Source organism: Phascolarctos cinereus, unplaced genomic scaffold (genome assembly GCF_003287225.1).
Source record: "Phascolarctos cinereus isolate Bilbo 61053 unplaced genomic scaffold, phaCin_HiC Scaffold_726;HRSCAF=1367, whole genome shotgun sequence".
NCBI lineage: Eukaryota > Metazoa > Chordata > Mammalia > Diprotodontia > Phascolarctidae > Phascolarctos > Phascolarctos cinereus.
Window position 1 is genome coordinate 185,430,526 of NW_027556098.1, and position 24,238 is coordinate 185,454,763.

The following is a 24,238-nucleotide window of genomic DNA, read 5'->3' on the forward strand; positions in this document are numbered from 1 at the left end:
TTACAGTGTTAGAGAATTTCTTGAAACACTAGGAGGTTGTGATTTGCCTGGATAACACATCCTTTGTGAGTCACAGAAGGACTTGAACTGGACATCAATCAAAAAAAATAGAAAGGAGATATCTGTTAAATTTCTCACTTAACATACCATCTTGATTTTTTTTTCTGACTATAAAATGGAACATTCATTTTCTTGGTTGACTTAATAACACTCCTTCCCTTACTCAAGTAAAAGCCTATTTGAATGAATGAATGGAAAAACCCTTTCTTCTTTTTTTTTAGGCAATTAGGGTTAAGTGACTTGCCCAGGGTCACACAGCTAGTAAGTGTCATGTGTTTAGTCTGAGGTCAGATTTGAACTCAGGTCCTCCTGACTTCAGTGTTCTATCCACTGCGCCACCTAGCTGCCCCTGGAAAAACTCTTAATTCAAAGTTGTAGTTACTTAAGCTATTTCTGTCATGAATGTAAAATAATAACCAGGTTTTGTTGATTTCTTTTCATTTAATTATATTAAACCAAAATTACAAATCCTTGTCCATTCAGGAGTCAATGTATAATTTAATTTATAAATATATCTATATTTACTTTTATATATTTATTAATTTATTGATTTATCAATTTAGATATTTCATCTTATAGTCACATTTGTAGTTTTACATATAACATAGTTATATATAATAAGTATATGTAATAGTAGTTTTATTTATTACTATTAGTTCAATGAAGATACAGATTTTGTTTAGTGTTGATGCTCTCTCCCATAATTGTATTTGTGTACTGGAAGTCTCAGGGAATCACAGAGTTGTGGAGACATATAGGAGTTCAGGAAGAGCCAGACAGAAACTGATAGAAAGCAAGGGAGAAGGAAGTCTGAGATTGTAGATAGCAGGCAGCATCCATATATATATGCGTAATTTCATTTACCTTGCTGGGTTCCAGTGCCCCAAACTGTTCTTTGTTCCCTTGTGCCCCACGTTTAAAGAAACTATTAAAAAGCCTCTAAGATGTTATTTCTTAGTAGAGAGAACCCTGAGGCACTTGATATACTTAAATATAAAAAGTAAACAATACTCTTTCTGTTCACCATCACAAGAGGCTGCCATTTAAACGTAATTCAGATTTAATAAGCAATTTTGATGTCCTGCCAGGTTCATTAAAGTAGGATTTTGCTAAATCAGTTTCCAAGTTTCCTGTAGTTTTACCCTTATTTGCAGTAGTAAATAGCTGGTCACCATAATTTGGATACAAACCTTTTCACATACTTTCAAATTATGAAGACTTTGTAAAGCTCCTTATGCTTTTCTAAGAAGCCCACCTCTTCTGGTGTATTCTCATTATTCCTGTATTCCCTAATCAGAATTATTTTTTTTGGTCTGGACTTGTGATTTCACATTCATAACTGGCCCACTTCCCTCCCTTTCCCCACGATGCACACACATACCCATGTTGTTTCTCATATTCCTTTTAAATTGTGAATAGAGATATGGCAGTTAGACACCTAAAAGATCTTATTACCTTTTTTTTTTAAACAACTCTGACTCAGGTTAGCTTTTGTTGATGAACAGAATTTCTGAATCATGTTACCTTATGTTCCATTCTGATCTTTGGATATTTTTCAACCAAATTTGCATAAAGCTTTTCTTATGTTTTCTTCCTGTGTTCCTCCATTTCTTTTTATTGTTGTGAGTCTCCAATGAGACACTACATCATTCTGTTAGTTTGGGACTAGGTCTTCCTTTGGAATGATGCTAATATTTTAGCATGGCTTGTACCCACTCCCCATCTCTTCCCCACAGCTATTTAATTGGCCCATCAGGTTTCTCAGTAGTGAAAATTGAGGGAAAGTACACTAGTAGACCATTTGTTAGATCCCATAATCCTATGATTATGCCATCTTGCAACATTCAGCTGTTGTCCTTTTTCCTCGCTATTGTCTAGCATCTCTCAAGACCAGTTAGCTTTGAAGCTTTAAGGTTAGCCCTAAGGATATGAGTCCAGATAGTCCTAGGAGGCTGTTCCAATAGGACTATCTCTAGACAACTGGAAAGTGGGTGAAATTTTTCTTTAATATCTCTTATCTTCTCTTTCATAATTAGTTCCTTTATCCTTTTCTATTACCATCCCACAAATGAATTTTCAGTGCTGTTGTTCTTCCTAACAAAATCTGATTTACAAGAAAGGATTTAATGTTATTTAAGTCAATGTTCTTGTCCTCTGTGAAACAAAGGACATTTTCCCTCCTTAAAGAAATTTTAAGCATCAGTGAACAGGCCAGGAGGTGGAATACATTTTTGCCCTATCTGCAGTGCTGATTTTTAAGTTCAGTTCAGATCCAGAGTTCCACCTTGAGACTAAGCCCCACTGGGCTGGGTGTGCTTAAGGATTTCTAGGCAGGTTGTTGGGTTCTAACTTCTTTTTAAAAATTCCCAGAAGATCCCAGGCTAGTGCAGCCTCTCCAAGAACCATCCCCAAAGGGATCAAAGTGAATCTCTTTTCTTGAGTATTCCCTAGACCTCTTAGATTAATGTAAAATTATCTATCTAAATGTAAAATACATCTCACTGCTGCTGTGCTGCATTGAGGGGCCCCTGGTTCCACTCTGGCCTGGTCTGGCAACTGAAAGATGCTTTGACCAAAAAACACCTTTTACATACTATACTATCCTGTGAGAGACCTAGGCTTGGGTTATTAACCTTACCTTTGAAAAAAGATTATATGAAATTTTATAATGCTTACTTAACAGTCACCTGCATCCAAAATGAGAGCTAGGCGTCTCTCTACTTGGCATTTAAAAATTCCTGAGGAGAGACTATTGTTTATCTTTTCTTTCCTTCCTGTTTTGGCTCCCTTCCAAGAAGACTACATATCTCAGTACCCCACACCACCATAGGACCCAACTCTCCCCTGGTCCATCTGCAACTTGTATGAATCAGCAGGGTTGGGTCATTGTGAGGGATGGCAGATGGGTTTTCCTCACTCACCATGGTCTGGATCCTACCCATTCCCATTCATAAGAACATCAGAAGAACTTGGCCAGAGAATACAGTCCTTTCTCCAACTCCTGAAAGCCATTAATTCACCTCATGCTGGCCAGTCATACATAAATTTAGGATGAAGCAGCCAGGCAGCTACTGAACGGTGTCCTGTTTCTCTCTTTTATTTTACTGCGGCTTTTGGACTGGTAAATAACCCTTTCCTGTTTCTTAGAGTATGTATTTTAATAGTTACTTTCATTAAAAACACCATTAAAGTTGTATTCCCTCTCAAATACTCTACATTCCAGCCAAAATGGTCTATGTGAAAATATCTGAAGTTCCCATGCTGGGCCTTTGGACAGGATATCCCCCCATTCCAGCATGCGCTTCCTCTTTCTCTTCACATCTTAGAACCCTTAGCTCGCTTATAAGTGATCAATTGGCTTTGCCACTTATTATTTGTGTGACCATAGGCAAATCATCTAAATTCTGTGGGCTTCAGGTCCCTTATCCATTAAATGAAGGGATGGGACAATGGGCCTCTGAAGTCCCATTGAGCCCTAGATCTATAATTCTATGCAACAATGACTTTCGTTGATATAGAACTTTAAGAGAGCCAAGTAGTAGTGGGGAAAACCATTTAGCTTTGGAGTCAGAAGACCTCGGTTCAAATCCTATCTTGGACCCTCTCTACCTATTTAATCTTTCCAAAGTAATGTTTCTCCTTGTTCGTCAGTTTCTTCATCTGTAAAATGATGTAAAACATCTGTAAAACTTCACAGAACAAATCCCCTTAATAGAAGGATTTGTTCTGTAAAACGTGGACTCATTCAAAGGGCCGCACCTGAGGACCTAGAAGGCCACGGGTTCCCCACCCCTGTACTGGAAGTTCTCTGATGTTGCTTCTAGCTCTAAATCTATTGGTATTCATCTACCTAGAACATAAGGTCTTTAAAGTCAAGGACTCTTTCACTTTAGTGTTTGTATCCCTAGCATCCAGCAAATTGTTGTTGTTGAAGCCCAGTCTGACTCCATTTGGGGTTTTATAGGCTGAGATACTGGAGTGGTTTGCCATTTCCTTTTCCAACTCATTTTACAGATGAGGAAGTGAGGCAAACAGGTTTAAGTAACTTGCCCGGGGTCACATAGTTAGTAAGTGTCTGAGACAGATTTGAACTCAGAAAGATGAGTCTTCCTGGTTTCCAGCTCAGTGCTCTATCCACTGAGCCACCTAGCTGGCTCTAGAAAGTAGTAATCATTTAATAAATGCTTGTGGGTTGATTGATTGATTGGAAAGTGAAATGATGAAAGCACCTTTTATTTTTTCCAGTCATCGATGGAAGAATTGGACTCAATATTTAATTACATATGATGCTATTCTATGCTCTTTTGTCAGAGCCCAATACTATCTTATATGATGGAGAAACCAAGTTGGGACAAAGAAACCTAAGAAAATCTGAGGCTATATTTTATTCAGCAGTTTTGACTTCTGGATTCTTAAAATTATGCCTGAAAGGTTACAAAAGTTCATGAAATGTTTTTTTCATAGAGGGTTTAAAAATAAATTAGGCTTTGAAGGAAGATTGGAGAGCTAATGTTGGGATTACTCATTCTGACTTTCTTTGACCTTTTAGTGTGGAATGCCTGTGAGGCAAGTAATTAAGATGACCCCTCTTGTTTGTTCAATAAAACTCTAATTTTAGATGAATAATTAGATAATGTTACATAAATTATCTTTCCTGCTCTTACGTGGACTGTGACACTGTAGTTTACATGCTGTGCATATTGAAAAAATCCAGTATTTGTTTTTCTTCAACCAATTATTAAGCATTTAACTTTCTCTTCCAGTGAAGATTAAATATATTAATTTGCATTTCAATCAGGTTTCAAAGGTTTGCAGTTGAATGTTCCAAGGATTTTTTAAACAAACAGAATTTTGATTTAGTAAAATATTTCATAGTATGAAACATATTCCTTACTTTTAATCATAAGAAAATCTTTGCCCTAATTTTTCATCACTTAGCTTCAGAGGGAGAAATAAGCAGAAAATTAATTTAAATTTTTCCAAGTTTCAAAGTGGCCTTGAAAACATTAGTAATTATTGTAGCATTAAAATTTTTTGCATATTTTTCCTTAGTAATCTACCCTCAGAAATATTCAGTTTTATTTTCCTACACATCCTTACAGTTATCTGAAAGTATATTAACAATTGAGTCCTGAAGTCCCCGTTGTGTGGCCTTATGGAACTTTACTGGAGGACAAAGAGATGTGTGCACATGCATTGTGAGGGGAAAGGGAGGGATGAGGTATAGAGTATAAGGCTGGGATAAGGGATCCTGTCTTCCTTTGTAAGTCTTAGAATCTGGCAACCAACGAAATAGAGCTCTATCACTTTCTGTGTTTTTTTAAAAAACTCTTTAAAATTAAACTCTTTACTAATTATTTAAAGAGTTTAACATTGTCTTGTTTTAAGGCTAGGTAATCCTGTGGCTAAGTGTGGTCCTACAACTGTCCTGTTACCAGTTAAAAAGATCCCTGGACTTTATTGATTGGGTTAACCCATCCCCATTTACCCAGATATGGTTCTGTGGTGCCAATGGTTGGTAGGTGAAGGCCTATTTCTAGAGCTGCCCTTTAGGATACACAAAAGCAGCTACTTCTAAATTCAGTCTAAGATAAAATAATTGCTTCTAAGTCTTTGGAAGAGCAGAAAAATTATATTTACAACATATAAAAATAAAGATTTATGGGAAAATATAGATATGTGGTGTTCCAGCCATTTGTAATTTTACATCATACATAGGAGTCAGAAAGGAAATATACAAACTAAAATAGTTTAAAATTTTTTAACTAAAATAGTTTTTCCAATAGTCCTTTCCATACCTTAAATATGGCATGTTTGTTGGCTGGCAGCAAATGAACAGATTTCACAATTACAGTAACAGACATCCTTCTCAAGTCTTCCTCAAATGCTTCATTGTGGTATAGAGGTGACCATAGGCTCTTGAAGGCTGTCTCAGCAGACCCCAAGTGCTGGTCGGTTCTTCTGTGCTAGGCCAAGTTCACTGTTGTCACACTCCTGACAACAGACTGTGTCTGCCGTCCAAGTGCCAACCTCATTGAGTACAAAGAGGCCTATCTCCAGTAGACAGACACTAGGCAATGAATTCTTTGGCCATGGCAACTTGTAAAATAAAGAGAAATACAAAATAGCTGCCAAACCTATGCAACCTTGTTATATTTCTGAAATGATAATAACAGTGCAGCAATAAAAGATGTATGTTTTTTCACCTGGAGAACTGGTTGGCAAATATTTACCAGCACACAGCTGGCTAGCACCTCTTCTCTCTGCTCACACAGCTATCAATCAAGTTCAGGTCCTCTTCGCCTTTTTACCTGGACTATTGAAATAGCCTTCTAATTGACTTTTCTGCCTCGAGTCTCTCCCCACTCCAACAAATACTCCACACACTTCCCAAAGTGATTTTTCTAAAGGGTACATCTGACTAGGTCACCCCACACCCACCCTCACGCCCACTTAATAAACATCAATGGTGCCCTATTACATCTAGGATCAGTTATAAACTTTGTTTTGGCATTTAGCACTCTTCACAGCCTGCTCCCTACCTGCATTTCTAGTCTTCCCAAATGTTACTCTCTTCAATTCACTTTATAACCCACCAATATAGAGCTATTTGCTCTTTCTTGTTCTGGGCTCTCCATTTCTAATCTCCAAACCTTTGTGTTTCACTGTGCCCCATGCCTCCTGTTATGTGCTCTTCCTCCTCCTAATCACTTGCCTGGTTTCCTTCAAGATTCAGCTTAAATTTCACCTCCTACAGGAAGCCATTACCGGTCCCTCCCATCCACTTTAACTTTCCCTTCTGAAGTTACCTTTTGTCCTCCCTGTGTATTTTGTAAACATCAATTTATATACCTATTATCTTCCGCATTAGAACATAAACTCTTCTTGGACACTATTTTTGTATTTTTGCATTTCTTTTTATAATCTAAAACTTAACAAAATGTCTGGCAGATAGTAAGGGCAGCTATGTTGCACAGTGAATAGAGTTCTAGATCTGAAGGTGGGAAAACTTTAATCCAAATGCAATCTCATACACCTACTAGTTGTTTGATCATGGGCAAGGCACTTAACCTCTGCCTGCCTCAGTTTCTTCGGCCATAAAGTGGGAATAATAATAGCAGTTACTTCCCAGGGTCTTTATGAGGATAAGATAATATTTATAAAGCACTTTGCAAACTTTAAAGTGCTATATAAATGCAAGCTAGCTAGTAGCAGCAGCAGCAGCAGTAGAGGAGGAGGAGGAGTAAAGTAGCAGCAGTCATGGTAGTGATGGTGGTGTTGGTAACAACTGCATGCTGTTGATGGAGGAGTGGGAGCTTGCTAGAGATTGCCTCAGTTTTTTCAGTGAAAAAATGAGGTGAGGGCCTCTGCTGAAAAGGAGAGGAAGTGGTTGAGTGTGTGAGTGTCTTGATAAGAGTAGAGAAGCAGCTGTGATACTCAAGAGTCCATAAGGGAAGAGTAAAAAGCTTTTATGTTACCTCTTCCTGTAAGACATAAACATATATCACTCAGCTGCTGGGAGTCATTACTTGAATATTTTTGTTCTTTAAAATGTGATGTTCTCCAGTCTAGTCTTTGATATTAGATATTGACTTGACTTGACTTTCTTCCATGTCTTCCATGGAACTCTGATTATAATCATAAATTCATATTCACCACAGGGCCTTTTACTTCTCAAAGTATACAGATGAAAACGATAGCTTGAAACCCAGCCAGCTCAGCTGTTGTGTTGAATAAAAGGATGAGTAAATGGGATTAAGCTTTAGGAGAGTTTTGTTGACCATTCTCTGAACCCTGAGGTTCCTGAATGAAGTCTCAGAAATACACGTTTGTGGGGTTTTTGCTCACCTGTCTTGCCCAAAGTTAACTGACTTGTCAAGCACGATTTGCCAGCTAATCTGTTGTATTCACTGGCGCCCTGGGCCATTTGTTTCCTAAGGAAAATGTTGAGAAACTGGAGCATCAAGAGTCTGGACCACCTTTTTTGAATAATCAAAATATTCTGGGTGCTTCTTTGGTATGGTTCAATACTCAATAACATTTAAAATTATAAATCAATTTACATCTAGAGAAACATGATAAACTTGCAAATTGGTACTTTTTTCCCTTGATTGTTCTCTCCTTTCTCTTTGACTTCACTCTTCCTCATCCTGCAACCTTTTGCTCAGCTTTCACCACGCAATTCTCTCTGTTCTTATGCACAATGTTCATACAATAAATATTTATTATATGAATGTACCTTTTCCTCTCTTCTCTCTTTATTTGCTTTCTCTTTCTCTATTTTCTCTTTCTTAGATTGTAAACTCTTTGATGGCAGGGACAATTTTCATTACTGTCATTGTATACCTGTTATATCACTTAAGAATGCTACTAAAAGCACTGACAGATAATTAAAATGAAATTTTTATTAATTTCAATTTCAATTTTCCCATGCATGCTTTTGCGGATTTCTTACAGACCCATAGAATTTCAGAATTGGAAAGGACCTCATTGGAGACTGTATCTTAAGCTAGGTAGTTAAAATACTTTCGTTTTCCTTTTTAATAGTTTAGATCATTTCATTATATTTTAACATAATTCTATTTCTATAGTCTTTTGCATCAGGAGGTAAATATTGAAATGAAATGTGCCTCAACATTTCATTTTTATTAAATTTGGTTACATTCTTAGTTTAGGGCAGAAATACAGTTGTGATAAAGTGAGACTTACCTCAGGAACTTTTAGTAGACTCTCTTTGGATTAGACATATATTGTAAAATGTAGTCCTTACAGATTCTCTCTCTCTCTCTCTCTCTCTCTCTCTCTCTCTCTCTCTCTCTCTCTCTCTCTCTCATTTTCTTTTTCTCTCTCCCTCCCTCTCTTTCCACAAAAATGTATACATACATGTCTATGCTTTTCATCATTAATATTATACCTTTACTTAATGATGTACCCATAAAAATATGTTGTTGCCTTTTGATAAAATGTGATACCTTACCTTAAAGAATGAAAGTGCACACTAGGTTGGAAAAAAGGGGTATTTTGTGAATTTAAATAACATGTCATCCAGCCCTGGAATCACTCTAAATCCTTGCATTATGCTATATTAAAATCTCTTTTTCAGGAGGCGAAATTGATTGTGTGGATAAGGATGGCAATACCCCTCTCCATGTGGCTGCAAGATATGGTCATGAGCTTTTGATTAACACCTTAATAACCAGCGGAGCTGACACAGCTAAGTAGGTTATAGAAAAAATACTGTTCAATAATTGTCAGATACTAATAATACTGCCAAATAGATTTCACCATGCAAGAGATTTATTCAGATTAGAGATAGAGCTATTGCTCTAAAAACAAATTCAGTTTGAAATAAAATGGCTTTTAATGGCAGATGTAGTTGAGGGATGATTTTATCTTTTAGTTACTTGAAGGTGCAAACATATTTTAGCATACTGTAATAAAAGGTCACAGGATCAAAGGTCACAGGATTTTAGGGTTGGTAAGGCCCTTAGTTATCATTCAATCCAAATCCCTTTTTATATGGATGAATAATCCAAGTCTGAGTTAAGTGACTTGCTAAAAGTCTACAAAAGGATACTTGAGCTTTATTTTGAATTCTACATCCTAATACTGTTTTGCAGATTATTTGCTGATTTCCTTCTAGAAAAATGGTGTGCTTAGAATCTTGGTCTTGGGGTCTGGAAGACCTGAGTTCAAATTTTACCTCTGATATATTCTGTGTGACCTAGGGGCAAGTCACTTAATCTCTCAAAGCCTCAATTTCTCCATCTGGAAAATGCAAATAATAATACCTGTAGTACCAACCTCCCTGGAGTGCTAAGGAACCCAAATGAGATAATGTATGTAAAGTACTTTGCAAACTACATAGTACTATGTAAATGTCATTTATTATAATTATTGTTACTATAATTATTCGTGTAACTGAGTAGGAAGAATATGTTATATAACTAAAAAGAATTTATATTGGTATTTATATTCCCTTTTACTCTGTTTTATTTTAATAATTTGGCTGCAGACTAACAATTGAGTGTATTGACTATATTATAAAAGGTGACTGTGACTAAAGTTTTCGCTTTAATTCCAAAGTCATTCATTGAGTGCCTAGGATGGGTCTAGCACTGTGCTACATGGTAGAAAGAAATAGGAGAGAGATGTATGACATAATCCCTGGTCTCAGGCTGCAGTCTTCTGAGGGATACAAGATACACCTCAAACATAAGATTATATGATACAATGCTGCCAAAATATGAGATATAGACAACAAGTATCATTGGTAGTCTGAGGGAAGAGATGAATGGTGGCTAATCTACATTGAAGAGCCTTCAGAGGGGAAATGGATTTGAAGCATGAGATGTATTTGGATATGTGAAGAAAACCGCATGTGTCGGGCAAGTCTCTTAACTCTACCTCATTTTCCTCATCTGTAAAATGAGCTGGAGTAGGAAATGGCAAACCACTTCAGTATCTTTACCAAGAAAACCCCAAATGGGGTCATGAAGAGTTGGACACAACTGAAAAATGATTGAATAACAACAAAAATGTGTGTCTAGGATGGGGTGAGGTGCTAAGCTAAAACCAGAAAGGTACAAAAGTATGAGTAAAGTTGTAAAAATAATAATGAGCAAAGTAGAATTTACTCACACTGAATTTAAACTCTCTAAGGCTGGGGACTACCTGTATATTCCCAGTGTCTAGCTCAGTGCTTTGTTCAGTGCCTTGGGCATAGTAGGGACTTAAAATGTTTGTTGAATTGAGAGCAGAGGTCAGTGAGTAGAGCAGTCTGAGGGTGTGGGCATGTGTTTGAAGAGTAGGAGGAGGAAAGGTTGAATTGGTAAAACAGAACCAGATTATTTTGAAGACCTACAATATCAGAAAGGAGTTTGAACTTGATATCATAAAATGTTGAAAGCTATTATTGACTTTCAACAGGAGAGAAACTATACTCTCAACCAGAAGAATAGAAACCATATTCTCCTCAATTTGCTTCATTTACTAAATTTATACCAAAAAAGTGAACATCTTTCTCTAACGTAATGTAAAAAAAAGTTAATGAGTCTAAATATATATATATTAGGTTGCTTTTAAAGCTAGATTTATTAGAAGGTCAGGCCTTTATTTTATTTGTGTGATGCATTATTTTATTTGTTTATGACAGTATAAAATAGGAATGTTTAGTCACTCTGACAAATTAATGTGGGGAGGGAGAGGAAGAGATCAATCCCAGGGGAAAGGTACTTTCTGGTTGGGAAGTTGAAAGTTAGGAGAGACTCCAGTGGATAAAAAAAAAATTATAGTTAGGAGACCAAACTATTCTCTATATATTTTTGTTTCTCATCTAAGTCCCATGTATTTGCAACAGATATTAACCAGTTTATGTCCTCCTCTCTCCAAAACAAAGAGCTATTTCTTTTCCATGATAGAAAAAATAATATATCACAAGATAACAGATTTAGAGTTCAAGGGACATCAGATCCAACCCCTTCGTTTTACAGATGAGGAAACAGAGGACCAGCAATAACTTTTTAGGATGAAACCATTTAAAGTCTCTGTTTAAACCCTTAAACTGTATGCTTTAAAATATTAACTGGTGTAAAGTTATTCCCCGGATTTAAGGAATCAGTTTCTTAGCGCAACCTACTCTGAGCTACTTCACTCATACAGCAAGCTAGCTAATATTTCTGATGAAACAAAGGAGAATGTCTTATAATGACTTATGTGAGTAACCATCACTCAAAAGAGAATGACTAACCAAAATGATAGACTTACTTCTCTATTTTCTTTCTTATAGAATTTGAGAGCTGGGAGGGATATTAGATATCTAGATGAGGTAACAGAGGTTAGAAGAGGGAAAGTGATTTGCTCAGAGTCACATAAACTTGAGCCCAGGTCCCCTGATACCCAAGCCAATGGTCTTTTCATGACCACCATTTATTGATCAATCTTTGATAGGGGCTGTAGAGTGAATTGATTTTTAGACTTCATTTACTCTGAAGCTAAGTAAGTAAGAAAGATAGATGAATGCTGAATCTGAAAAAATGGATCCATTTTGGTTCTGCCAATTTTTACATGTAGCCAAGTAAAAGTAGTAATTTAGATGGAATTTATTTTCTGCTTCTTGTAATTATTCATTATTAAATTTTGTGTCATTTGGAGATTTATTTCCTAATTTTATAACTGATGAGATAAATATAATAATCTGTGCTTGATTAGAATTAATGAAATCCCTTTTTTGTGGACAATCTTGCCATTTTTTCTCACGTGTGTAAGGTGTATTTAAAGCAATAAAAATGTTTTTTTTCTTTTGAACTGCACTGTTTCTAAAGCTTTGTTTGAAAAGGTCTGAAGTTCACTTCAGTTAAACAAATATCCATTTTTTCTTTAATTTCAATCTTAAAGATATATGCTAGTCTTAGGACTTGAACCTGAGCATCAATAGCATTCCATTTGAATGTAAACAATGTTATTTACATCTGAACTGAAATCTTTGCCACCTCAGTACAGATGCTGAAAATACTGCCTTTGTTAGACAGAAAAAGAAATTACACTGTTAAATGAATTTTCCTAGGCCTTCTTAAGTCAGAATTGATGTTTAAAAATTGGGAAAAAAGTTAAATAATTAGCTAACATGTATTTGTGATGAAATATAAGTTAGTATGTATAGTGGGAAGAGCACTGAAACAGGCATTGCAAGCCAGGGGGGAGGCCAGGCTCTCAGCCATTTCCAAGCTATAGGACCTTGGGCAAGTCATTTGGCCTATAGTTTCTTCCTCTGTAAAATGGGAATAATAATATTTTCATTGCCTGACTTATAGAGTGATTGTGAGGATCAAATGAAGCAAAGTATGCAAAGTACTTTATATCCATAGTGTGCTCTACAAATGCAAATTATTGCTATTTTCTTTACCTGGGAGCTTGAGTAGGAAGTCTGTTGAAAAGAATAGTGATAAAATAGTAAATAGTAATAGTAAAAGAATAGTAATAAAAGCTGTCAAATCCGTAGTACCTTTCCTACTGAAAGGTTACGTATCCTTTTTGTGTTCTTATTCCCCATTGACTTGTCCTCTGAAGTCTTACCTGAGTATCTCATCATAGTGTGGAGGTGACCCATGCTAATAAGATTATACCACTACAGTAGAAGCTTTGGCCAGTCCTAAATAGGAAATGTTTGGACTCCAGACCCCATGATAGATTCCATGTTTCTCATCTGACGACCAGCAGAACTAAATTCAAACAATTTCATTATTACAGAGTTGGCCACAAAGGGAGTAATTTTTCTAGCCATAGCAGCCTATAAAACCTTCCACTGAGACATAACATGTCTGTAACAGGAAAATGCTGAATCTTTTGAAGTACTTTTGCTGTATTTGCATTTGAGTTTTAATAGCTTTTGTTGTAGGTATTATTGAATAATTAAGGAATTACAGAGTCAAGAACATGGAGAAATCCTCTCATCCAGGACCTTAGCCCAAGGAAAATTTGCTTCTAAAGCACCAAATGTGGATGGTGTCTAGACCTTTCTTACAGATCACTAAGCATATTTAATCATTTAATTTTGTCACAAATTCCAATCACAGAGCTATTCTCCCTACAAAAGAAAGGGTCAGATTTGCTTGGGGCTTCATTTAGCAAGGAACTTTCAAAGCATGTGGCACATAAAAATATTTAACGGCTGCTTCCATTCTCATGAAGATTGAAAAATATCCTGATGGTATTTACAGAAAATGTATCTTCCCCATCCCCCCATTTGTAACCCTTTTGCAGGCATCAAGGTCAGTCACTGATGCAATTGCTTCTCAGATTTTTTTTAAACGATGAGGGAGGCAATTACAAGGAGGTTTCCTCAACCTGACACTGCCAGGAAGATGGGCAAATTGCATTTCTTGATGGATGCCAGCCATTATAGAGACCAGGTTGGAAATCTCCATCTAGGAACAGTAAATGAAGGGAAAAAAGAGGAAAAGAAAATGCTAATAAATAGAAAGAAGCCAATATAACAGGAGTGTGATACTTAGCATGATTTGTAAGGGTACTGGATATCATGAACAGTAGATATGTTCACATCCACACGTATGTAACTACATAATTACTTGAGAGATAGAAAAAGGTTAGAAATGCAAATTATGTAAGCAATCAGAGTAGTTTTGTGGAGCATATGCCAATTTATTTCTGAGGCAGAGCATTGCTTGGCCAATTTACACTAGAGGGGACTGACAGATAGTTAACTCTGGCAGGAGGTAAATTTATATAGTGCTGTTACTGCTGGCTGCAATGAAGTTGCAAAGTCTGAAATATCCTGTTCAACAACACAGTGTGGGAAAACGTGATGTTGTGATATCTAATTTTGATACTAATTGCCATCAAGTAGAATTGATCATAAGATATATTCTTCCTGGATGACACATTCAAATGTGCTTAATTACAGAAGTTTCCCAAGCACCTCGTTATAAATATGGCTGTCTTTCCATAACATGATCCCATTGCATGAATCTGCAAGACAGCATTATAGTAAGATTCCAATGCTTTTCGTTATTTTTGTAGTTCTTTTTTTCAGAACTGTTTGGGCTACTGAAATACATTTGGTTCCAAAGATTTATCTCTATTAATTCTCATACCTACCTGTTTGCACATTATAATATTTTAAAGAAATACACAACATAAAAAAATATTAAAGACACAAAGATTTCCCCTGCACAATACAAGTACTCATTTTCTTTTCCAAAAGTTTGCTTTGTAGAACCCAGTTGAATGGATAAGTAAATGTTTTCTCATATTTTTCAGCTCCTGATACAATGATAGATGCAGAAAAGTTTCTTGATAAATATATGTTGAATGCTTGATTATACATGTTATTTTCCATCCCAAGAACAAACCAACATAGTTTTTGGTGTAAGATATTGGAAATGGCTAGCTTAAAGAAAACTATAGAGAATGAACACAGAAAACATAGCTACTGATGGATCTATGACTCCCTTAGCTTCAAGTGAATGTTTTTAGTTTTCATCAGAAAAGATTTTGAAAAGTCAAATGTTCCTAGATAATAATTCCTAGATAAGGAATATTTAGAGAAATATATTAGTAGATGGCACAATGGGTAGAGTGCTTGACCTGGAATTAGGAAGATCTAATTTCAAATCTAGCCTCTGACATTTACTACTTATATGACACTGGGCAAGTCACGACTTATATTTCTCTCAGTTTCCTCATCTATAAAATGGGGATAGTAATGGAGTAATAAAGCACCTACCTCCCTGAGTTGCTCTGAGGAAAAAAATTAGCTATTTCTAAAGTATTTTAAAACACTATATAGGCTATTATTGTTATTATTATTGATATTGTTATTATATGGTTCTCTCATTTTTCAGATGCGGTATCCACAGCATGTTCCCTTACATTTAGCAGCACTGAATGCTCACTCTGACTGCTGCCGGAAGTTGTTATCTTCAGGTAGGTACATCCACTAGCCAGGATGAAGTTTAATTAATAGTTTGAATCATGTGGCTTTAGTGGATGGTCAAAAGCAGTACCTGCCTGTGTTTCATGTCATTAGGCTGGCTTGGTCACTGGGCTGTGTGTAGCTTTCCTAACTGCATGTTGATTCATTCCCGGCAGCCCTTGGTGCTGAAGCTCCTTTGAATGTCTCTACCCCCACATCCATCACTGAGAATTGTGGTTTACATCATTTAGGTTTGGGGGATATAGGAAGTTGATTAAATCATAAGAAGTAAACAAAATTTTAGGTTATTTTAACATTTTAGTCAAAAAAAGGACCAAAATATCTTATTTATATGTGAAAGTGCAAATCTTTGTGGTGAATCTTTGCCAACTTATTTAAGTCTCTTTCTCATGGACTATTTCAAATTGAAAAATTCCTTTACAGATTAGGAAATACAGTCTTAGAATATTGTCTTATGTTACATAACTTGTGGCAAGCTTCTTGTTTATTATATTGCCACTAGGAATTCTATTTTTTTTTCTTCATGGAACTAGAATTCATTTCCTATTTCCAAACCTATATGTACAGAGTTTTCCCTGGGCTTCCAAAGGCAAAAAGGGACCGACCTGATTACCAGGCACACATTGTCTGTGAACTAATTCAGACAATTCAGAAACTCATTTTTCATCTACTCCATTACATATAGCTGATCTTGCTTTCCCAGATTTGGGCATGTGTAAAAATAGCCCCTGCATGAAGGCATGCTTTTTACACCTCCAATGAACCAGAAAGGGTGGGAATTCACTTAAGAAAACATCTCCCTTTAGCATGTTAAGCTTCCTACTTTGGATTCATGTTTTCTTCATGTCTCTGTCTTCCAATCTGCTGTCCTAGTTACCTCCAATCAGTTTCATAAATTTCTACCCTGTGATTGAAAAATGGCGCTGTGGTGCATCCAGGGCTGAATGTGAAAATAAATTCTTCTTGACTTCACGGTCCTTCTTATAGAATCGCCAAGCTTGAGCAGTTACTCTTCGTTTCCATGACAACCTCTTGCTGACTACAATTGCTTGCACTCTGGTTTTTCTACTAACTGATTTTTCTGTCTCTGCAATGTTTCTTGTGGTTTAACTAGGACAAAAGTATAGCATAGTGTCCTTGTTTAGTAATGAGCACGTGCTGTCTGCAGGCTTTGAAATAGACACACCAGATAAATTTGGAAGAACCTGCCTTCATGCTGCTGCCGCAGGAGGGTGAGTAGTTGGTCATTCTGAGTTGTTGGTTCATGAATTAATTGCTGCTGTCTTAATTGGCTAGTTGTTTGTCAACCAAGGGACTTTTTCTGATTAAAGAGAGTCCCAGTGATTTTAAAGAGTGCCACATGCCTTGTGCCTCAGATCACTTCTTTTCTTTTTTTTCTCTCCAAAGAAAAAAATTCATGGAGTTTGAACACAGACTCAATTCATATGTAAAAATCACCTTTTTCTTTTTTAAAGAATTTGTCTTTAGCCTTGAGGAAAGAGGCTGGTAACCACATACACAAAAAACAATAGAGCATCCACTATTTTTTGGTCTTCCTCTAATAAATAGGTAATAGTGATAGAAAAGTAAGACTGAATAACTTCCCTTTCATTTCTAGCCATTCATTTCCCCCACTTCAGCATACTGTTTTAAGGCTTTTTTTGATGCACTAATATGAAATGAATGTAAAAAATGACGCAAGTCAAGAACATAAGATCATGTGCCCATGGTTCTTTTGGTGGAACTATTGAGAGTGTTATTTATATGATACCTTTCTTTTCCATCCCAGGGGTTTGAATACAGTTTCAGTCAATAAACTAATGTTATATGAGAACACATTTACTAAAAATTTCTTTCTTTGACGGCCTTTGTTGAGTAAGATGTTCTTTTAATCATTTTGTGGCCAGTGTGTAACTGATGTTGCCCCAAAATACATCCTTATACGTTTTTTTTATCATCTTTTTATCCATTTGCTGTTAATGAGAATTATACTCAGTAGCTGCTCATGTTGTACCAACCCAACACCATGAATGCCTTGGACAGTGCTTGTATTTAATATTTGTACAAGCTAAAACAAGTTGTGCTCTAAGAAAGGAGGCTGCGAACAGAAAATGAGACTCATCCTAAGTTGAGTTGAATTTATCTGGTTATCATCAAGGAGAAATCAAACTTAAAAAAAAACACCTGAGTTTAAATAGTTGGCATTCACATAGTGCTTTATGATTTGCAATACATTTTATGTCATCTCATCTGATCATCACACAACCCTTTGAGGTAGGTGCTGTTATTATCCACATTTTACATGAGGAAAATGAGGCTGAGATAGGTTAAGTGACATATCCAGGGTCACTAAGCTGATAATGAACATAGGATTTGAACTCAAGTCCTCTTGACTCCAAGCTCAGAACACTTATCTACTATGCCACCTAGTGGCTTGAAAATAATGACTCAGGTTAGTCTGTGATAACTATATGGAACAGTGATGAATAATTTGTCTTCCTACAGACCTGCTTTTTAAAAACAGACCTATATACAAAGTGTTTGTGTTCAGTTCTGGATTTGTGACTGAAATTCCCATTAGCATTAGTATTAGTTGCTTAGGCTTCTGTAGGAAAATACACTCCAATGAGCTTCTTTCTATTTGGCTACTAAACATGATTTATTGCTCCCGTGAATGACGAAGGAGCTTTGAAAGATGACTTTGCTTCATTACATCATTTTCAGCTATGGTTCTTACACATTTATTTACCTAGATTACAAAGAAAGGGAAATGCAGCTGTTTTATTTTCCATTAAGGGCTGTCTAGGCTGAAAATGGCTATCGTGGCAAACTCATTCAGTTGTGATAAAAAGTAATAGTCATCCACTTTGGCTTATTGTTTAAAGGTGACATGAAATTATTGTAGGTTTAAGTGCCTAAATCTCATTTTTGATATTAAATGATCATTTTATAAATGATGTGCTTTTTAAAAAATGTCTTTGGATAAATAATGAAGCATCATTAAAAGATTTGGCTACATAATAATCACTAAGGATAAATTAAAATAATATTCATGCAATTGAAACTACTTAATCTGGCTATTGACTTTGTTGATTTAAAGAACCCTTTTTCAAGAAGATTGTAGAAATTGTAGCTGTGTCAGAGATGAAGCTCTTGTAACTTGTTCACTTTCATTAGCAGAACTTAAGCCAACAGTTACAGTGGAGCACTTAGCTTCAGCCCTATAAATATAGAAGGGAGCACAATTCACCTTCATTTTCTTAATGATTTGTTTCCTATCTTTCCAGTAATGTGGAATGTATAAAACTCTTGCAGAGCAGTGGAGCAGATTTCAGTAAGAAGGATAAATGTGGGAGGTAGGTAATCAAGGATCGCTACATCAGAGGTGTGTAAATAAGGAGGGAGCTGGGGAGGAGATAGTAGGATGAATTGGAATTTCCATCTGGAAATCATATCACTGAATTTCAAATGAGAAACAGTGGCACAACTTGGGAAGATTGCTATCCCTAAAAGAAAATTCCTCCTTCAAGTAGAATTTCAAAGAGGCTGGAGCAATTAACATTAAAAGTTGAATGTACATGTTTGAGTCCTGTATAAAAATAACAGTTATTTCTCTTATGTCCTTCCCATCTTCCTCCCATGTAAACATATTTTTAACCTTCCTGCTGGGGCTATGCCTGTGTAGTCTTGAATTTCTGTCTGGTGTATACTACTTAGCTCTTATACTCCTTGATATTAAGTTTCCCTAATCATAGTGTAAAGGGGAACCTAAAAATGATAAATTCCATCTGCCACATTTTGCAAAGGAAGAAATTAGGTCTTGTCCAAGCCTGTAGGATAACCAGGAATTAAACAGAGGTCTGCTACTTTACAGCCCAGTTTAGTCTTTACTCCACTCTTCTGCCTTCTACTTCCGTATCTCTAGAGTAGGATTGTCTCCTGTCTGACTTTATGGAAAATCTTTTGTGGGTTTTAGAAACTTCAAAATTTTTCATTGGCCTTGAACAATTCAATGTGTGTTTTTTTCCAATAGAGATTGACTTTTAATTCTGTCAAAGTTACATTCCTCTTTTCCAGAGGAGGGAGATAAAGGAATTGGTATCTGTTGTGTGTGTGTGTGTGTGTGTGTGTGTGTGTGTGTGTGTGTGTGTGTGTGTGTGTGTGTGTTTAAATCATGTTATCAGATCTGTGTTATGTTATTCTGGAAGTTAGGTTATTCTCTTCCTTGGCAAACTAATGAGCAACAGCATTGCTCTGATATTGGTAAACATGGGAAGTGCTGGTTCAAATTTCGTAGTCTTACAAAAAAATTACAGACAGACTTAGAAACTCCAGCTGTAAGATTCTTCTAATGGTATTGCTGTGAAATGTCCTATCATTAGAAATATTTTATGGGCTGCATAAAATATATCAAGTTTTCTATAACTGCCTTTTAAAATTTTTTTTTTGTTCCTTTGCCTGAAAGTATGCTGGAGACAAGTGCCTTTTGAAGCTGATTAAAATGCTCCTTTCAGTCCTCAGTTTCTAGGCAAAACCCAATTCATTCAGTGGGAATACTGAGGGGAAAGTATCCCCTTTCCTGTAGTCTTTGAGCCAATGCTTAGAGAATGATGGCCAACTAAATAGCCCATCAAAGTGTTAAAAGATAATTAATAAATTGTTCTATCATAGAGAAATATTAAAATCAGTAATTATAATGGGTTATGTGTTAGGTGCAGTGGAGGTACAAAGATTATAGTCCCAGACTCCAGGAATTTCTAATCTATTCAGAAAATTAACATATGTACACAAGTAATAGAAATATGAAGGACTGTTTATGTTAAATCCAGACAAAAGACTGGGTATGTTAAGTATATACAAAATGCTGGCTAGAGTAATCAGGGAAGGCTTCATAGAAGAAGTAACATTTGAGCTAGACTTTAAAGAATGGTAGGATTTCTAATAGGTGGAGGGAGGTTGAAAGGGGAAATCTAGGTAGAGGAAACGGCAGGACTAAAGTTACAAAGGCCTGAGTGCGTTCAGGAACTAGGGATGGTCTGCCTTGGCCAAAACAAAGTACAGATAAGAGAGAAGGGGAAGGTGAAACCCGAAGGATGCATTAGAACCACACTGTTAAAGAACTTGACTAGTAGACTAAGGGCTTTGTCTTTTATACAGCAGGTCTTGGAGAGTCATTGAAAGTTTCTGAGCTGAAAGAGGATGTGTTTGTGCACATGCACATGTGTGTAAAACATGAGATTGTACCTTAGGAAGATCAATCCATCCTGCCTACCACTTTAACGAAGGGACAGAGAATAAGGGAAGGAAATACTAGTTAAGAGGCAGTTGTGATAGTCCATGCACAAAGTAATAAGGGCCTGAATTGGGGTAGTGACAGTCAGTATAGGAAAAGAGGGGATAAGTGCAAGTAGCGTAGATTTACTTAGCCATTTTCTGTCCTTGTCTTAGTGTTATAGACTCTAGAGCTAGAAGGGACCTTTGAGATCATCTAATGAAACACTCATTATCTGGTCCAGATTTATGAATTCATCAGCATGAGGAATCCCCATAACGGAAATTCCTTTCACCACTGCAGATCAACATTGGTCTTTAGATTATGGTCTCACAGAATTGCCCCTTGGCAACTCAGAGACTTGGCTGTACAGCTGGTGTTTCAAAGGCAGGACTTGAACCCAGGTCTTCCTGAATCCAAGGAAGACTCTCTGCTCTCAGCCTTTCATTTTAGAGGTGACAATAAACGTGGACGTTCTTGTGACACTTTAAGATTTTCAAAGCACATTACACACCTTAGCTTGGTTGTGTCTCAGAACAAACTTGCATATAACTACCTACCTGTGAGGTAGGTATGCTATAGATATGATTGTTCTCCTTTTCCAGATAAAATAAGGGGAAGTTAGATGACTTGCCCATGGTTACCCAGACAGTGTATGTCAGAGGTAGGATATGAATTTAGATATCTGACTCCAAGCCCACTGCTCTGTCCATTATTATGCCACACTGCCTTAAAGTAATTCAAAGATGTTGTTGATTGCCTTCCACAGAGCTGGAGTTGAAAGCCCATGTCCCCTGACTGTGAAGCTCAGTGCTTTTTCCTCCATTACATTCTCAAACGGCTCATTTGCTCACTGGGCAGAAAGATAGGATAACCCCCTTCCCACTTTTCTTAGGATTCTGTGAAAGCATTGTTGTTGTTAACTCGTTTTAGTCCTGTCTGACTCTTTGTGACCCCACATAAGGTTTTCTTGGCAAAGATACTGGAGTGGTTTGCCATTTCCTTCTCTGGTGGACTAAGGCAAATGGGGTTAAGTGACTTGCCCAGGGTCACATAGTTAGTGAGTATGTGAAGCTGGATTTGAATTCAGATCTTCCTGAATCCAGGCCCAGTGCTCTATCCACTGAGCCACCTAGCTGCCTCCTATGAAAGCATGACATTTGTCTATCAGTAGACGCCTGTCTCTGGGAATGCTGCTGTCAGTGTGAGTAAGCCTTCGTGGCTTTTTTCAAGACTTGAGTCTGAAATAACAAATTGTTTATTTTGCAGGACGCCTTTGCACTATGCAGCTGCGAATTGTCATTTCCACTGTATTGAGACATTAGTGAACACCGGGGCCAACATTAACGAGACAGATGACTGGGGACGAACGCCTTTACACTATGCTGCAGCTTCAGACATGGACAGAAAGTAAAAAAAAAATACTTATACGTGTTCCCTCTTGGGGATGGGGGAAGGATTTGTCAAGGTTCTTTTCTCTCTCTTGCCTTCTTAAAGGAACCCTGCTAATGAAGGAAAGAATCTCTTCTCCCATTCAGAGTAGCTTGAATTGCTTTGCCTTTGACCCTGGTTTCCCCTTGGCGCCCCTACATTCCTCTGTCTTCCCATTTGACTATCGTATATCACCACACAGTTTCTTCCCTGTCTTCTCCATTCCTTGCTTTGAAATGCCAAGTGGGACTGCCAAGCTTAGGGTTTCCATTCATTAAAATCTGGTGCAATCTGTTTTGGCATACACTTCAGGTTTCATCATTACCCCCTTCTAAATGCCTCATTTGCCAATAAATTTATATTTGTTCTTATACTTGCCACCCATCAGAAATACTCATCTGTCTGCAATCTTAGCAGCCTTCAAACAGTGTTATCTGTTTGTGAGGAATAAGTTGTTATTGATGTTAACCTTGGGTGTGAGCGCCATTTCAGGAGCTGGATGGAAGGCTAGAGAGAAAAATTGATTGCTAGAGATAGACGTATTGTCAGGACTAGAAATGAAAATTAGACATAAGGTAACTCAATGCAGTAAACAAATTGTGGGTGAATGGGGGTGAATAGCCAGGGCTATAATTTTAAAGATCCTCAGAACCAGTGGCTTTTTTTTGGAAATACTATTCAATTCCCCTATTTGGAGAACTATTTATCTTGTAGCATTCTGGTCTTTCCTTTGTCCCTATGTGATGGGGGTGGGCTCTGGGTTGTTGCTATCACCCCCAACTCCTCCTGGGGAATATGTCTGAATAATGTTACCATGTTGGAGCATGGCACTGTCTGCTGCCATTCAGAATCACAAAGTCATTCAGATGTTAGCCTTTGTTCAGCCCTTGGGGAAACAACAGTCAAGGGCTTAATGTGTACCTGGTTCTGTAAACTCAAGAAAGGCAGGAATAGTTCCCGCCTTCAAGAGGCTCACATTCTAGCATGGCAGACAGCTTACAAGTTGTATATAATAGATTTGCAGTTTCAAGTGTAATCACTTTTCAAAAATTATACTGTGTTATGGAAGTGTTTGTTCTATTCCATCAATTATAAAATAAAATACATTTTTAAAAAACTGTGCCCATATAAGATAAATGTAAGTGACAGGTAATATCAGAGGGAAGACATTATGACAGAGGGATGGATATGGGGGAGGGAAGGAAGTAGGAGGGACCAGGAAAGACTTTTTGCAGAAGGTAGGATTTTAGCTGAGATTTTAAGGAAACCAGGATATGGAGGTCAGGAGGGAATGGATTCCAGGCATGGATGACAGCCAGTAAAAATGCCCAGAGTCAGGAGATGGAACATCTTGTGTGAAAAACTGCAAGGCTACAGTGTCATAACAATTATAAGGCAGTATAGAAACCCTGGGTAATGATAGATTGTTAGTAGCCTTTCAGGTTCTAGCTGAAGAATGTTGGTTTGGGCCTTATCTCCTGATGAATGAGACACTGAACAGGTAACGAGTTAGGAAGGGGCAGAAAAGAGCCATCATGAGAGGAAGTCAAAGATGGCAGCCCTGTTGCCCAAGAGCCTAGACTATGTTGGGGAGGGCATGGCCAATGGTTATCATGCTAAATCACAGACTTTTGAATGTTTTTAAGGTTGTACTGTTCCCAGCGAGAATCCTATGGAGAGGGGACTTGCTGGAGTCCTCAATTGAGAAGGCCTTTCCATGGATCAGGAAAGCTCAATGATGCTTTCTTTGCTTACTTCCCTGAAATCTGGGTGGAGAGGGGGAGAAAAGGGCAAACCGTGCCCCAGACCACAAACTGCTTTGCTACTTTGAAAATGAGTTGTATTTTTCTATCTCTTGTGCTAAGAAGAAAGAACATTTTGGGGAACACTCATGAAAACACAGAAGAACTTGAAAGAGCCAGTGAGCTAAAGGAAAAGGAAGCTGCCTCGTAAGTGTGTTCTCAATGTTGCTGCCTAAATCTGACTCTGATCTTCCTTTTATTGGGGTGGGTGGTGTATAA

General features: G+C 37.1%; 1 protein-coding gene across 1 annotated transcript in view; it reads left to right on the top strand.

The window, feature by feature from the left end:
• The window catches only part of ANKRD44 (ankyrin repeat domain 44), a 366,840-nt gene that overhangs the window by 238,154 nt on the left and 104,448 nt on the right, over window positions 1–24,238 (top strand). Inside the window, 7 exon segments of the mRNA XM_020993541.2 lie at window positions 9,164–9,278; window positions 15,423–15,445; window positions 15,448–15,504; window positions 16,683–16,746; window positions 18,802–18,870; window positions 22,056–22,196; window positions 24,083–24,166. Of these exon segments, the coding sequence (XP_020849200.1) occupies window positions 9,164–9,278; window positions 15,423–15,445; window positions 15,448–15,504; window positions 16,683–16,746; window positions 18,802–18,870; window positions 22,056–22,196; window positions 24,083–24,166 (553 nt within the window).